At 34.0% G+C, this 14943-nt stretch overlaps 2 protein-coding genes across 2 annotated transcripts in view; one reads left to right on the plus strand and one right to left on the minus strand.

Annotated features, from left to right (window-relative positions):
* Positions 1–3181: 3181 nt before the first annotated feature.
* Positions 3182–9875, minus strand: LOC124360861 (glycine--tRNA ligase-like). Its single transcript, XM_046814823.1, has 3 exons — positions 9437–9875; positions 6893–7096; positions 3182–3333 (listed from the first exon to the last, which is right to left on the minus strand). The coding sequence occupies exons 1-2, from the start codon at positions 9701–9703 to the stop codon at positions 6917–6919; spliced, it is 447 nt and encodes a 148-aa protein (XP_046670779.1). The 5' UTR covers positions 9704–9875; the 3' UTR covers positions 3182–3333; positions 6893–6916.
* A 2663-nt stretch (positions 9876–12538) lies between these two features.
* Positions 12539–14943, plus strand: part of LOC124360862 (polycomb protein Scm) — a 30208-nt gene continuing 27803 nt past the window's right edge. The window contains 2 exon segments of the mRNA XM_046814824.1: positions 12539–12669; positions 14386–14471. Coding sequence (XP_046670780.1) covers positions 14444–14471 — 28 coding nt within the window. The 5' untranslated portion in view covers positions 12539–12669; positions 14386–14443.

A 14943-nucleotide genomic window follows, 5' to 3' on the forward strand; every position in this document is an offset into this window, starting at 1 on the left:
GTTAAATAAAAGGTGTGAAGAATTATGCATCGAGTGCCGCCGCCGCAGTGGTTACATCAGGGCTATTTTCGTGACACATCTGGCCGCCTAGATCTCGCCCCGCACCGCTTTGTCCAGTATTTGTTACGCTGCTCCTGTCAGACATCTGTTGCACTTGTTTACGTTGTAGCTGACTTTAAAAGCCACCGTAACACAACCAACAAGTGTTTAAGTAACTTAGATCTCGCCCCGCACCGCTTTTTCCAGTATTTGTTACACTGCTCCTGTCAGACATCTGTACACTTGTTTATGTTGTAGCCGACTTTAAAAGCCACCGTAACACCACCCAACAAGTGCTTGAGTAACTTAGATCTCGCCCCGCACCGCTTTGTCCAGTATTTGTTACACTGCTCCTGTCAGACATCTGTACACTTGTTTATGTTGTAGCCGACTTTAAAAGCCACCGTAACACCACCAACAAGTGCTTGAGTAACCTAGATCTCGCCCCGCACCGCTTTGTCCAGTATTTGTTACACTGCTCCTGTCAGACATCTGTACACTTGTTTATGTTGTAGCCGACTTTAAAAGCCACCGTAACACAACCAACAAGTGCTTAAGTAACTTAGATCTCGCCCCGCACCGCTTTGTCCAGTATTTGTTACACTGCTCCTGTCAGACATCTGTACACTTGTTTATGTTGTGGCTTACTTTTAAATGCCACCGTAACACCACCAACAAGTGCTTAAGTAAACTTAGATCTTGCCCCGCACCGCTTTGTCCAGTATTTGTTACACTGCTCCTGTCAGACATCTGTACACTTGTTTATGTTGTGGCTTACTTTAAATGCCACCGTAACACCACCAACAAAGTGCTTAAGTAACTTAGATCTTGCCCCGCACCGCTTTGTCCAGTATTTGTTACGCTGCTCCTGTCAGACATCTGTACACTTGTTTATGTTGTGGCTTACTTTAAATGCCACCGTAACACCACCAACAAGTGCTTGAGTAACCTAGATCTCGCCCCGCACCGCTTTGTCCAGTATTTGTTACACTGCTCCTGTCAGACATCTGTACACTTTGTTTACGTTGTAGCTGACTTTAAATGCCACCGTAACACCACCAACAAGTGCTTGAGTAACCTAGATCTCGCCCCGCACCGCTTTGTCCAGTATTTGTTACACTGCTCCTGTCAGACATCTGTACACTTGTTTACGTTGTAGCTGACTTTTAAAAGCCACCGTAACACCACCAACAAGCGCTTGAGTAACTTAGATCTCGCCCCGCACCGCTTTGTCCAGTATTTGTTACGCTGCTCCTGTCAGACATCTGTGCACTTGTTTTATGTTGCAGCTGACTTTAAATGTCACCGTAACACCACCAACAAAGTGCTTAAGGTAACTTAGATCTCGCCCCGCACCACTTTGTCCAGTATTTGTTACGCTGCTCCTGTCAGACATCTGTACACTTGTTTACGTTGTAGCTGACTTTAAAAGCCACCGTAACACCACCAACAAGCGCTTGAGTAACTTAGATCTCGCCCCGCACCTCTTTGTCCAGTATTTGTTACGCTGCTCCTGTCAGACATCTGTGCACTTGTTTATGTTGTAGCTGACTTTAAATGACACCGTAACACCACCAAACAAGCGCTTGAGTAACTTAGATCTCGCCCCGCACCGCTTTGTCCAGTATTTGTTACGCTGCTCCTGTCAGACATCTGTGCACTTGTTTATGTTGTTAGCCGACTTTAAAAGTCACCGTAACACAACCAAACAAGTGCGTAAGTAACTTAGATCTCGCCCCGCACCGCTTTGTCCAGTATTTGTTACGCTGCTCCTGTCAGACATCTGTTGCACTTGTTTATGTTGTAGCTGACTTTAAATGACACCGTAACACCACCAACAAGCGCTTGAGTAACTTAATTTTTTTGTAAATCCTAAGTATCACATTTCGGGCGTGTAAAAAATATCTTTAAACTAAAACCATCGTGCAGAGTAACAATTACGAAACTGGTAGAAATCAAACTGTTCTTGATTTAAAAGGGCTTTAATGTATATAAGAAAGTTTTTGAGGCCTCATTTACCATTTTATACCGTACACATCCATCCATATAAATAATAAATTCAAGGTCGAGAGGTTTGAGCCCAATAATAATTATAAACCATAAATTAGACTACCCCCCTCTAGTTTGTGATTAAAACTAAGTCAATATAAAAATTGAACTCAATCGCTTTACAAGTGTTATTGTGATGGAGAAGCAAACAACCATCTATATATTATATCTACCGACAGCTTCACGATGAATTGAACTACGTAACAGATATTGTTATTTTAACAAACTTATTGACCACACAACTTATTGACATCATACTTCACAAATCAATCAAAAGAAAAGCAAGAAAATATAGAACAACATTACTACCCCTTCAAGATAACAAACAAGAATTTAGTTGTACAACACACAATAATATTTCAAATCAAGTACAGAAACCCCCCCCACCCCCCCCCCCCCCCACCCCCCCCCCCCCCCACCCCCCCCCCCCCCCACCCCCCCCCCCCCCCACCCCCCCCCCCCCCCACCCCCCCCCCCATCTGAAAATAATTATGGATCATTAATTTAACTATTTAATTGTTGGCTACAGAAAATATAATTAACAAGAATCAATTTTGCCAGTCAAGTTTTAAAACAATCATTTGATTACTTTTTAGTTTTTTAATGTCTTAAAGTAATTTTTCACATCTAAAGAAGAGGATAGATTTCAATTCTCAAAAAGTATTGTTATACTTTTTGTAACATATAACGATGGCAAATATCCAAAATCCTACTTACTATCCTTCCAAATCATTCATCGACAATAACAGATTTAAACAAAGAACTGCAATGGAGTTGGAAACATGGAAAATTTCTTACTTATATATAAGTTACTTTTGTTACCTAGAGGTTTTTTTTAAACATCTGGATAATCAGAATACAGAGGTTTTACATCAGTTTCAAAAGAAAATAGTTCACAATACAGGTGTATTTTCTACATTGAGTGTTATTTAGGTTTTAAGTGATCAACAAAGTTGTATCAGTTTGTATTTATAAGGGTAACTCTTGCATTGGCTTGCATACTACTTCACAAAGGTGTGAAGAAAAATATTCAACGAACGTCAAAATTGATTAATTTTCATTCAGTCACCATTTACACGATAAAGGTTGTCACGTTACTAACTTCAAAACAGGTTCAGGGGTCAAGATGGAACAGTCCACCTCCAGCATTTGTTCCTCAATTATGAAGAATCTTCTCCAAAAATTCAGGCATATTGACTTTGAGGGCAGTTCCCATGGGTCCAAAGTCAAACTGCCCAGTGATACCTAAAAACAACCAATCAATCACAATCAACATTTTTTATTGCCAAAAAATAAAGATCATTGACAAAGTCTCATTACAGCTTTCATAATAAATATAGGCAAAGTCAGTTATAAATCTTATATTATCTATATCTTTTGTTACACAAACATAAACTACAATACTCAAATACAGCCGGTGGCATTGGGGAATTTAAAATAAAATGTTTTTTATCAGAATAACTTGGCAGTGCATAAAATGGGTTATCTAGCAGCTATAAGGAATATGTATTCAAAAATATTTTTTTATTGTACTTTACGACTAAGGGTAACAAATGGTTGTATACCCTCAGTGCAATAACGGAATGGCTTTCAAGAGAGTTTTTGCTCAATCTATTAAAATCTATTAAAAACTGTATGTCTAATATTATGTTTTATTTATTAATAACTATAAAATAAGCTTTTAATTTTTTAAGAAACTATAATAAGACATGAGTCGTTTTGTAAACCAGCAATTATTGTTGAAAACCGCTCCAAAAATAAAGTCCTTATTTATTTATTTTTTTTTTTATTTATTTATTTATTTATTTAAAATGAATAGATGCAGCATTTTTATTCCTGGTATTGTGGGAGTGTTTTATACTGCTAGGCTTTACTAATTGAGGATTTTTAAAGATATATTTCAAAAGATCAAAGAGACAAAGATTTATTATGGTCTGAATTTTACAAATAGTAAAAAGAGGTTTAAAATGTTCAAGTTGCTGTGAGTTAGTAATTATTCTTATAGACTTTTTTTGAAGGATAAGAATGTTATTAATCTTACTTGCATTGCCCCACACTACACTACAAGTCCATATCTTATAATGGATTGAAAAAAGGTGAAATAAGCCGTTCTCACATAATTTGTATCAACGAAGAGTGTAAGCAGTCAGAGAAGATAAATTACTCTAAACAACTTAGTTGAAAGATAACTAATATGGGCATCCCAATTTAAATTTCTGTCAATAAATATTCCCGAGAATCTAGCATGATTAGATAGAATACTTTGAGAGTTTACAGATTTTTCGTAAACTGAACAGGATATTTTGAGTTTTAGATACATTTAGATGGAAACCATTGTTTTTAAACCAGCTTCAAGCTTCTAATAAAGTATTTTTTGTTAGAATGTTCAGTTCATCAATACTACTGCATGTATTTAAAAATGTTGTGTTACCTACATACAAGATATATTTAATTAATTTAATACAAGATACAGCAATTTTAATTAATTGGTTACTTAAGTTAATTTTGACGGTTAGAAAGACAAGATAATGAAATTTAACAAAATCTATTTAGTGACCAAATATGTTTTGGAAGTTTGCATCTAGATCAGGATTTCAGAGACTGCGCCACAGAGTTGCACAAAATACAGTATTGCAGATATTGTGGCAAGTAAACAGCAGGATAAAAACATAACCTCTACACAGTAGGCAACATTTCAATGTTTTGGAAGTTGTATCTAGATCAGGATTTCAGAGACTGCGCCACAGAGTTGCACAAAATGCAGTATTGCAGATATTGTGGCAAGTAAACAGCAGGATAAAAACGTAACCTCTACACAGTAGGCAACATTTCAATGTTTTGGAAGTTGTATCTAGATCAGGATTTCAGAGACTGTGCCACAGAGTTGCACAAAATGCAGTATTGCAGATATTGTGGCAAGTAAACAGCAGGATAAAAACGTAACCTCTACACAGTAGGCAACATTTCAATGTTTTGGAAGTTGTATCTAGATCAGGATTTCAGAGACTGTGGCACAGAGTTGCACAAAATGCAGTATTGCAGATATTGTGGCAAGTAAACAGCAGGATAAAAACATAACCTCTACACAGTAGGCAACATTTAAATGCTTTGAACTACTTCAGTGTTTTGAGACATGATGTAGCAGGCATTCATATTTAGGTACATTTGAAAGGCTACAAATGGTGTTTTAATGACCCTGTGTCTCAATTCACAGATGTGCTTAAGTTGTGTTGTTATCATTACTTGGAAGTATAATATAAATGTCACAAAACAATCTTCAGAGCCGGCTGAGGTGAAATTGATCTTGAGTTTTACCTCAAGAACAATGTTTATCTTCAAAAATGTAAAATTGTTTTGAGGTTTAACTGTTGTCTTGTAAGGCTAAAGTCAATATGGTTGCCAGTGCACTTGGCTCTTAACACATTCGAGTCTACGCTCGAGCCAGACTCGAGCGCCGTTGTTTAATCACCCGGCCGGCGCTCGAGCGTGACTCGAGCACAGCTTTGCCGATTGATATACGGAGTTGCCCCGAGTGATATTCGAGTGCCGTCTGCTGCATTAGAAAGCCAGCTTTGTTGGTTAGTTCAGAAAAATTCCGCTAGGCGCTACTACGTCATACCCGCTTGAGGCTTTTGTTTAGCGACTGACGTGGCCTGGCGCGTCGTCAGTCTGTCTACGACAACAATCATGGAGAGGCGCGCATTTCAAAAAGCAATGGAAGAGGGCAGTATATTAGCTGAATTAGAGTTAGATACGGACTCTGATATTGTTGATGACACCGATGATGATCCGGATTTCAGCAGGTTCTACTGCATGGACTGTAAATGTGGCACTCTGCGTACCTGACTGACTGTTTCAAAGAGTATCACACTAAAAAGGATTTTGTGTGATTTTTTTAGCATTTGAATTTTTTTGGCAATTACAATTATTTGTAAATATGTATATAGTAAATGCCTTTAAAAATATTATAATTACTTGTTTTTATTTATTCAAAAGTTAGTTTTCAAGTAACACAAGACATGCGGGAGTTTTTATTTTTCTTCAAAAAAGGTGAGTTTTGAAATTAAAAAAAAAAAATTAATTAGATTTTATAGGAATAAAGTTTTACATATCAATTTAAAGAGGAAAGATAGAACTTTCAAGAAAATATAATATCATATACATGATATTTAACAGTTTTCTAAAAAAAAAATCTGAAAAACCCATTAATTTATGCAGACCAGGCTATAAAAACAGCAAATAGCGAGCCAGACTCCAATGTGTTAAAGTAAATGTGTGAGGATCTTTTTTGAACATAAGTCATCATACCATAAAAAATGCCAGTAGATTTTAAAATCTGCATCTGATTTATTTTGCAGAACTAAACTACCACACAACTACAAACAAGGTTCAAAAGAAAGAAACATACCTAAGTTTTGTGTCATAGACAAATCAACGCTATGGTTGTTTTGCTTTCTTTAATCTAGTTTTTAGTTAGTTTAGTTATTCATCAGAGGTTAATAAAATTGCATGTCTTTAAATATATTTTAAATGTAAAAAAATGTTACCTTTAAAAAAACCTCTATGTTAAAAAACAAACTTTTGACTAATCACCTCATAATATAAAAGTAGGTACTTGTTAACAATTAACGATGAGGTAGACCAATATATGCATTATACGTGCTACTTCTATAGCTCCATTATTGGAACATTATTTAAAAACAAAACATACTTATAATCAATTATTAAAACATAGGTATAGAAACATAATAAATTCAACACGATTTTGTAACATATTGCCTTTTATTAAACAGTACATTGTTACCTCCATATATAGCAAAATGATTGATCAAAAGAAGAATCTTCGCTTTAACAGATCTTCCATCTTCGACCTATCAAAAGTAATAGCTGGGGCCAATTCCAATTCTTTGTCTTCAAGAATTTTTTTCCGAACTTTAAGCTCTGCGACTGCTTTTTTGACATCCAGCTCAGGGGCATTGTTGGCCTTCAGTGATCGTACCAAGTCTCCCTAGAACAATATACATTCATAATTTCAACTATTTGAGGACAACAATATACAGAAATAGTATTTAAGTCCTTCTACACTAACAGAATAGTTCATGGTTGTGGCACTAAACACAAAATTTTTATTATAAAAAAGAATTTTTACATAGACTATTTTATATTTTGTAAATGTGAGGGGTAGGGTACGATAAGCGGACCCGGTTTTTTATATCGAAATTGGCAAACAATATTACTTAATCATAACATTCGATATAATCAATAGATACTGATTAATTATTTTGAACAATTAACTTAAATAATCTATACGAACAGCTGTAAACACTTTCAAATAATAAACTTAAGGTAATATTTCAATTTTACATAAGTAACATTTGATTATTTAAAATAGCAGTCAACTTTAGAAAACTACACAACATTGCTTTGATGATAAGACATGTTTTACGTGACTTCAACATGTTGGACTGAAAAACCCATTAGGCCTATGTGAAATTTGTGAGAGAGAAACAACTGTAACTGTGAGAGGAGCAAATATGGTCGTCTTCAGTTTTCCTAATTTTGGTTATAATAATTTGTTTCATCACTGTAAATATTAAATTCATATTTTAATTTAAAACATATGTTTTGTTATAGAGGACTATAGATACTTTTATATCGATTAATAGTCTAGAATTTTAGATGCGAATATATTAGGTATCGATGATTACATTCTTCGATATAAAAAACCGGGTCCGCTTATCGTACCCTACCCAATGTGAGTTTTAAGTGCCATATTTTCAATATATGATTCCGGTATATGAACTTTTCTCAAGTACGTCAGAGGTGAGTCAATGTGTGTGCTGAGTCTCACCTAAATTGATATACTTATTTTTATCTTTTATTGTTAATATCTATATTCATTCTAAATTCATTAAACTCTGTAAAAAGTGGCTTTGCCATTGAAAATAAATGAAATTTGTTTTAACTGTTTTTTTTTTTTTTTTTTTTTTGCAAAAATATAATTAATACACAAGGAAATATTAGGTATTGGACAAGTACACGTAATTTGGTACCTAAATCAACAAAATTTAAAGTGGGCAATGACATTAAGAAAATAAAAGGAAAAACTGTGGTACTTTGGTATTATCTGGAGGCCAGTATTTCTTAACAGTTGGTTTTGTTATGTTAGTGTTAAATTTATGTTTTTAAAATTGTAATAAACGAGATTCTTCTTGTTACGGTAATTCATTATAACTCTTATTGTATACAATTTTTTCAAATCAAAGTTGGATAATAGATCGAACAATTCAACAAAAACAACCAGATGAGTGTAGGCTGCTTATTAAAGTCTCCCCAAATTCGGTCTGTCATTTTGGTTATTTTTTTATCAGTAGTTTATACTATCAGAAATATCAATAATGTGATTGTTGTGGTGGCTGCTTATTATTTTGCAGCCTCGACTTTTGACAGTTGCAGAGTTAAACAACTTTGATTAAAAAAAAAAAAAAAATTGAAATAGATTGTACTATGGATAGTATTACTTATTATATTATTCAGTAGATCACTGTAAACAAAATTATATCAAATAGCCTATAGGTAAATAAATTATTTTAAGCTTTTTTGAATATTTAATTAAAAGTACAACAATAAAATACTACCAATATGGACAGGCAGTTCTAATAATGTAGGATATAGCCAACTCAACCAAACTAATGTAAAAACAAATAATATTATCTATTCAAGTTAGACGCATAACGTAAGCAAAATTTGGTATTTATTTACAATACCGTGACCATGTAAAAAATTGACTTTTTTTCATGGGGGTTGGGCATTTATAGCCAAGTGTTATTATCACAGGTGCATATAAACTGGGGGGGGGGGAAAGTATATCATTGTATTATATTGATGCCTTTCGGGCATTATTGCATTAAAGAATGGAAAATAACCGACAAAATTTTGTCGAACAACACTTGGAGGGTTAAGGATCAGGGGGCATCACGTGATCTGGGATTCGACTTTTGCAAGCTCGAGTTAATTTTTTTTTCTAAAAGAGCAAGCAGTGCGCAGCACTGCGCAGCGGGCAGGCATCGTTGACAGGAATTAACGTCATCATTTTCAGTAAAAATTGCCAGAGGTACTGTCAAAAACAGAGTTTTTCAGAGGATTTCAAAAAATCGTAACTCCTTTGATTTTTCGTTGCCCGACGAATTTTTTTCTCACTATTGTTTTCAGGAAAAATTGTAGTTTTCAGGAAAAAAAAAATGAACATACCCTTTCCATGGTCACGATTTTGTAAATTGATACCCAAAATTTTACTAACATTTTAAACTAAGTTAAATATAAATAATTCTATACTAATTTTAATTACCTGTTCCTTCACTTTTTCCCGCAAAGGAGCAAGAACAGCTTCAGTCTGTGGATCTCCCATTGTATACCAATCTAAGTTTATCTTAACGTTTCTATGCTTCTTTTTAGTGCCCCAGGGACTGCTAAATGTACGTTTTTGAGTGACTGTTGAATTCAATAAACCTGATTTCGGTCGTGAGATAAAACACTTGGATCTTCCTTTCACTAGCTGACGACACACTAGTGGCGAAAGCAGCAGCGTGGTTAATAACCCTAACCTCACTTCCATGAAAGCTCTTCAGCTGAAAGCAGACGCAACATTAGATGATGCAATCAGCTGGATATCAGAGATGAGCACATCAAATAATTATGTGATCATATGGGTAGCCGCCAGGTGAGTGTTTAGCCTAGTTTGATTTTGATTTGTGTCTGGACAGTCCAAGATTTAGGCCATAACCGACTTGGCACAGGTCAACCAGGAGATACACATTATATTAAAATAAAATTATTTGACTAATATAATGTGTCAGGGGAAAAAAATAAAGACTTGAAAGGATGGCGGGGATGTTTCATCCAGTGCTACAAGTACTTGTACTGTAAGTAAGATGTCAAGCCTACTTGAAGCGCTTTTCAATGTTCCACTAAAGAAAATGTTACATATTTGAGATATTTTTCTAATTTTTAACTGATTAATTAATTAAGAAAAATTAATTTTGCTTAATGAAAACTATGAAACAAATCTTATAATTAAATTTAATATACGTTACATATTTACTTACAATACATATTTTTTACATTTTCACATCAAAAATACCAGTTTCAAATAATATTTAACTATAAACATAATATCGATTGAAAGAGAAGACTAAACTTAATACAAACATAACACGTTTTTATTAATATTTTAAAAACTATAAAAGTTATGTTGATTTTTTAGAAAGCTGCATTTTCACTTGTTCGTGTTATTTTACAGCTAATTACTCTTACATTTCCTACGAATATTTTTTGTATTTTGGTTCATTCTTATTGTCTATACAGAAAAATATTTTTGGAGTAAAATTTTTTTTCCGCAAACGTCCGTATATACGGACTGAATGGTTTAAAAAAAAAAATTATGGTTGCCTGTAAAGTCGGTTTTACGGGCGAAGATTTTACGTGACAACGTCTTTTTCTCGGTAGAATATTTATTGATATGAATATTATTAAATTGCACAATAGGAACAAGGAATTGAATGAAAATAAGAATTGCACAAATTTTAACTATAGAAATATATTTTTTTTTACTAAAACATTGTACATAATTTTGAAATTAATTAAAATTTGTTATTGTAAATGGTAAAGTTGAATAAAAAAATTTACTAAAATTGGAATTTGAAATTCTTGCTAAACACAGTTAAATTCTAACTCCGCGCGTGGTGATTGGTCGGTTTAGTTCGTTTGTTTGGTCGCACTGTTATGACAGGTTAGAGGTTATAATTTGTTATTTTAAATGTTTTGACTAGCAATACGCGCTGTTTCTTCTCAATCGACTGAATTACGATTGATTGCAGAGTGATTTAAACTAATAATTTACTTAACACTATCAACATTTGTCAATAGTATGACATAAACTATAAACTCAGTTTCTCAACTTTTGTGTCAATCTAACAATTAATCAATCAATCATAGTTTACGATAATGAAATATCAGTGTACAATTATTTACCTTTATTGTTGTAGTTGTTGTAAATGACGAATCTAAGCACTCCACATTTTCACGAATAAACATAGTTATCTGCTTTATCCCGTGCGGCGGACCCACAGTTATCTGCTTTATCCCGTGCGGCGGACCCACTGGACGGGCATCGTAACGTTACCGGGCGTTACACTTTTTCATGAGTGACTCCGAGCCGCAACCTAATTTAAGACGTTGTCACGTCAATAGAGAAAAATAATTTTAATAAACAGATTACTAGGAAAGGATCAAGATTAGCGATATAAAAAAATTGTTATATGGAACGGTGCCAACTCACCGACGTCGTTCTCGCTTCAGGCCAGGCATGCGGATCCGTACGTTTGGCTTAGATCCTCAGGGCTCCTATGGGAACGACCGATGTCCACGGGTAGACGGACAGTTGGTGACACCATTATCACTCACAACAGTCACTGACGTCGGGGTGAACACATAGTTGAATGTATTCAATCTGTTGAACAACTCCGACAACCACCCTAAAGGGATTTTTATAACGGGGCACGTACATTTTTTGGGGAGACCTCTCGTGCTCAAATCATACCAAGATCAATTCCGTCTGCATACTCTAGTAATATGTTTTACAGTGGGGCAAAGGGGCCCGCACTTTTTTGAGCTAGTGACCGCTTACGCTATGTCATAACAAGAAGAGCTCCAACGAGCTACTGGAATCCACGTGCAGCCCACGCTTCTCTGAACAATCAAACACCATACAATGCCAAACGGCCAATGGGAGACAATCACTCGATCGGGTTTTGCAGTTTTACATACCATATTTATTTACAAATGTTTCAACGATCTGACTTCGTCGTAGAACATAATTATTCTACGAAAAACAATGAACACATTTGGATCGAATTGTATATCACATAGTATTAATAATTTAAGATTATGCATTGATATTGCAGTTTATAAGCAAAAAAGGTAACCAAATAAATTAATGTATTAAATTAATGAAAATATATAAATATCACAATATTTTGACGTGGAAAATGGTAATTTCTTACGTGTTCTGGTTTGATGTTTAATTTAAAAAATGTTCATCAGAGTAAAGACCTTTATTTAATTAAAACAAACACGCGAAGATCTGTTTGAAACAACATAACGACAACATTGTATTTTTATTTTTCGTGAATGGAGTTAAATATTTGGGGCCAAAACTGACTTAAAGCACGGATTGCTATGTTATTTTGTAATTACGGGAATAATGAGCGCAATACTAATATATCAAAAGCAGAACATTTTATTATTGATTTATAATCATAATTTTAAAATTTAAGCATGCCAATATATATACATATTTACATCCATACATTTTGATTTATTCCACTATTACTATGTTTTCATGGTTATACATACTTTGGTATATACAGGCTTGGCTTTTACAGGTGTGACGGAAAATCCAAATGCTTTCTGGAAATTTGGTTGAAACAGAAACAAAATGGTGACGATGTTAGTTATGGTAGTGTTGTCATTTTCAGTTATATGTGATTTTCTGGACTTTGTGTAAATTTCGACAATTATAAGGTGCGTGGTTCTATTAATATAAATAAACGTCGATATTACTTTATCATAATTAACTAATGAGTATAGTTTAGTAATAGTTTTCTCTTAGTGTGAAGAAAGTAGTTGGTTGAAAATCATTGCGTTGTCATTGTAGAACTTGCAATATGCCTGTTTACATTCACGCCATATTAAGTCTTATTACGTTCGTCAGCCTATGCAAATTCCAGCCGGCACATCCTCTATTTCTGCTAATTCGGTTTATATTTGATTCAGATTAATTTTCATGCCTGAACGACAAGAGGATTTTCTTTTGTTATGGTGTGTAGACCTGTACAATTTAGAATATGCAATGACAAACTAATATGCTAGGCTATTCAAATATGCATTCTTTCTTTACAACCTTTTACACCAATAATAGCGGCGGAAAAAAATGTTGGAAAGGTAAATTTACAGTATATGACTCCTTATAATCTATTTGACCCAAGGCAGGATAAAATTTGTGAACCTGATATACCTTGTAGCCTCTATAATTCAACGAAACAATTTATTTTATCTAACAGAGACAGATCATCCAGGATTAAATTCAAGATCAGATTACATGAGCGCTTGTTAACATTTTATATTTATATTCATACATAATTATCTACTTATATAACCTAATAACAAATAGTAGATAGGGGCGGTGTGGCTTCCATATAATACCAAAGTATCAAATTTAATCAAAGTAAAGAAATAATGTTTCCTTTTGGGAGGTAGAAACAAGTACCGATCATCACAATGACATAATTTCCATAGTGTCAAGTAAAGTCTATTCTTTCTAATCATGTAGTTTTTTTTTACTCTCCGGGTGAGAAAAACTCTTCCAAAAGTTTCAAAAAGTTCCAAAAGCCTTCTAACTGATAATACCAAAGTACCATCGTCTCAGGTGCACAATTGAAGTGGATTATGATGTTTTGGACATGATCCCAAAGCACAGCATTTTTAGGCTAAGTGTTAAGTGTTAAGTGGCAGAGTTAATTTTCAACGTCTTTGGACTTTTTATGGCTTCTCTTCAGACAGATGTTCACTCCAGATACCACGAGTCAGTTTGTACCAGAAGCTGCACTGAATGCAAAGTGAAATGGAGGTTAACTCAATTTTGTATTGAATCAACCCTTCTCCCCAATGCTATGTGACGTAGTTAATATAAGAAACTGTATTGCTCCAGACATCTCCCATATATTGTAAACACCAATAGCTTCAGCTGATTTTTTTGTAGGCCTGATTTCATCGTGGCCCAAATTATTACCACACTAAATCTATAAATTTTCATGGAAAGACCAACAATTTTTTTGTCTCCAGGAAACATGTTTTAAGAGCTATAACATTAAAAAGCAACCTAATGAAAAACAATCTTTGAATGATCGTAAACAGTAGGGATTTTACCATCAATGATGAGGTATAGGTGCTAGGTAAGTTAAGGATTACTTCCCCAATTGGATAGAAATTGTTGAGGCCAGCTGCTATATTTATAATACGGTTTAAGTAACCTCAGATTCCATTTTTATCTTTCCTATTGCAAGGTCTAGAGTTCTGCTTCTGCAGTGCTTTAATAATACACATGACTAGGTCATGATAAAGTGAGACAAAGTAGGTACTGTCTGTTGAAATCCATAGACAATAAATTTGGACAAAATCAAAAGATAGAATTTTTCTCCTGAAAAATAATAACTTGTTTTAAATTGTGCTCTTTTACAGATTTGCAGTGACAATCCCAAAGGAAATACATCCTGAGCAGTAAATCACTTGACGTATAATGACTACACCTCAAGGAAAAGTTAGAGGTAAGCTAGCTATTATAAACATCAAAATGATCGTGCGTTTGTTATTTAAAATAAAAATTATTGTGTGTGTTTTGTTGTTTAGAAGTTTATTTAGATATGATTTTATATTGAAAAAGTTTGCTGTCTGCTAACATAATTAAACTCATCAAACTGCAATTCTTAAATTCCCGAATTTAGTTGAAATAGTGAAGTCAACTCTTGCACCAGTTCAAGTGTGGTTGGAACAGAGAATTTTTTTTTTTTAATTGCAATAATTCTAAAAAAAGTTACTGTATTGAATTTAATGAAGAAAGTAAGTGTTAACAGTTTGAATTTAAATCATTTATTACTGTATAACACATTATAATAGGCTTACTACATTTTCTAAGCATACAATTTAAGAATTTACGATTCTGTCAGAATCAAGTCTTAAAGGTCATTAATTTACTAAAGTGACGTAATACAAGTTTCATACACTAATGTAAGGTAGCAG

Source organism: Homalodisca vitripennis, chromosome 4 (assembly GCF_021130785.1).
Source record: "Homalodisca vitripennis isolate AUS2020 chromosome 4, UT_GWSS_2.1, whole genome shotgun sequence".
Taxonomy (NCBI): Eukaryota; Metazoa; Arthropoda; class Insecta; order Hemiptera; family Cicadellidae; genus Homalodisca; species Homalodisca vitripennis.

Coding starts and splice junctions, on each gene's coding strand:
- LOC124360861 (XM_046814823.1), bottom strand. CDS start 9,703: ATGGAAGTGAGGTTAGGGTTATTAACCACGCTGCTGCTTTCGCCACTA. Junction 7,097..9,436: donor GGGAAAAAGTGAAGGAACAG/GTAATTAAAATT, acceptor ATATTGTTCTAG/GGAGACTTGGTACGATCACT.